This window comes from Buceros rhinoceros, unplaced genomic scaffold, assembly GCF_000710305.1.
Source record: "Buceros rhinoceros silvestris isolate BGI_N320 unplaced genomic scaffold, ASM71030v1 C12627430, whole genome shotgun sequence".
Taxonomy (NCBI): Eukaryota; Metazoa; Chordata; class Aves; order Bucerotiformes; family Bucerotidae; genus Buceros; species Buceros rhinoceros.
Window position 1 is genome coordinate 1 of NW_010448711.1, and position 958 is coordinate 958.

Sequence of the window (958 nt, forward strand, 5' to 3'; positions counted from 1 at the left end):
AAATATGAACATAGCTTTCACAACTATTTTATTTTACTGCAGTATTTGATATTAATTAGTTAAACTCCTTTCAAGTTGTTGTTATTGTATCTATTTTGAACCAGTGAGATAGATAGAAATTTGTTTTGTTAAATAACTCACTGTAATGGAAACAAAGTTGAGAACAAACTAGATGAATGAAAAGCTTATCTAAAAAGTTGATATTTGCTAAAAATATTGGAATTGTAGTTACATGAACCTGCTGAGATGATTGTAAAAAAATGAATCAGTTGTTACCTTTTGAATATTCATGTTGTTTTAAACCTGTATTCTCTGGCAGAGGATTCTTGAACTGGAAAGCTCTCTTGAGAAGTACTCGCAAACTGACAGGAAGCAATCAGAGGAATTGAGTACCCTGATGGGGTCTGAAAAAACCCAGCACGATAAGGAGATCAACGATATAGTTGAGAAACACAGGAAAGAATTGGAGAATGTGAAACAGCAGCAGGAAAAGCTTTGGACAGAAAAGCTTGAAATCTTAAAGCAACAACAAGTAATTGAAATGGAAAAAATGAGAGAGCAACAAGCACAGGAGCTAGCTAAAGTTTTGAAAGAGAAAGAAGCAGATTTCCATGCACACATAGAAGAGATGAATGAAAAGACATTAGAAAAACTTGATGTGAAACAAACAGAACTGGAAGCGCTGTCTTCTGAGCTCTCAGAAGCACTCAAAATACGTCATGACTTAGAACAAGAGCTTTCAGAATTGAAGAGTAAAGTGTGTGAAACAAAGCAAGAATTGGAAGGGAAGTTGGAAGAAGAGAGGAAACGACACAACAAAGAGGTTGAAGCGATGTTAAAAGAGCACGAAATGTCTGTTCAAGGTGTTGAGAAGGTCCTCAAGGAGGAACTGAACAAACTCAAGCAATCGCTGGAGGAGAAAGACAGGCATCTGGAGGAACTAAAAGCACACGACCAG

General features: G+C 36.4%; 1 protein-coding gene across 1 annotated transcript; it reads left to right on the forward strand.

Moving 5' to 3' along the window:
* Positions 1-319: 319 nt before the first annotated feature.
* Positions 320-927, forward strand: LOC104500678 (golgin subfamily A member 4-like; the record flags this gene model as incomplete). Its single annotated transcript, XM_010144365.1, has 1 exon — positions 320-927. A coding segment is annotated over one exon (608 nt), but the record flags the coding sequence as incomplete, so codon positions are not given.
* Positions 928-958: the final 31 nt, after the last annotated feature.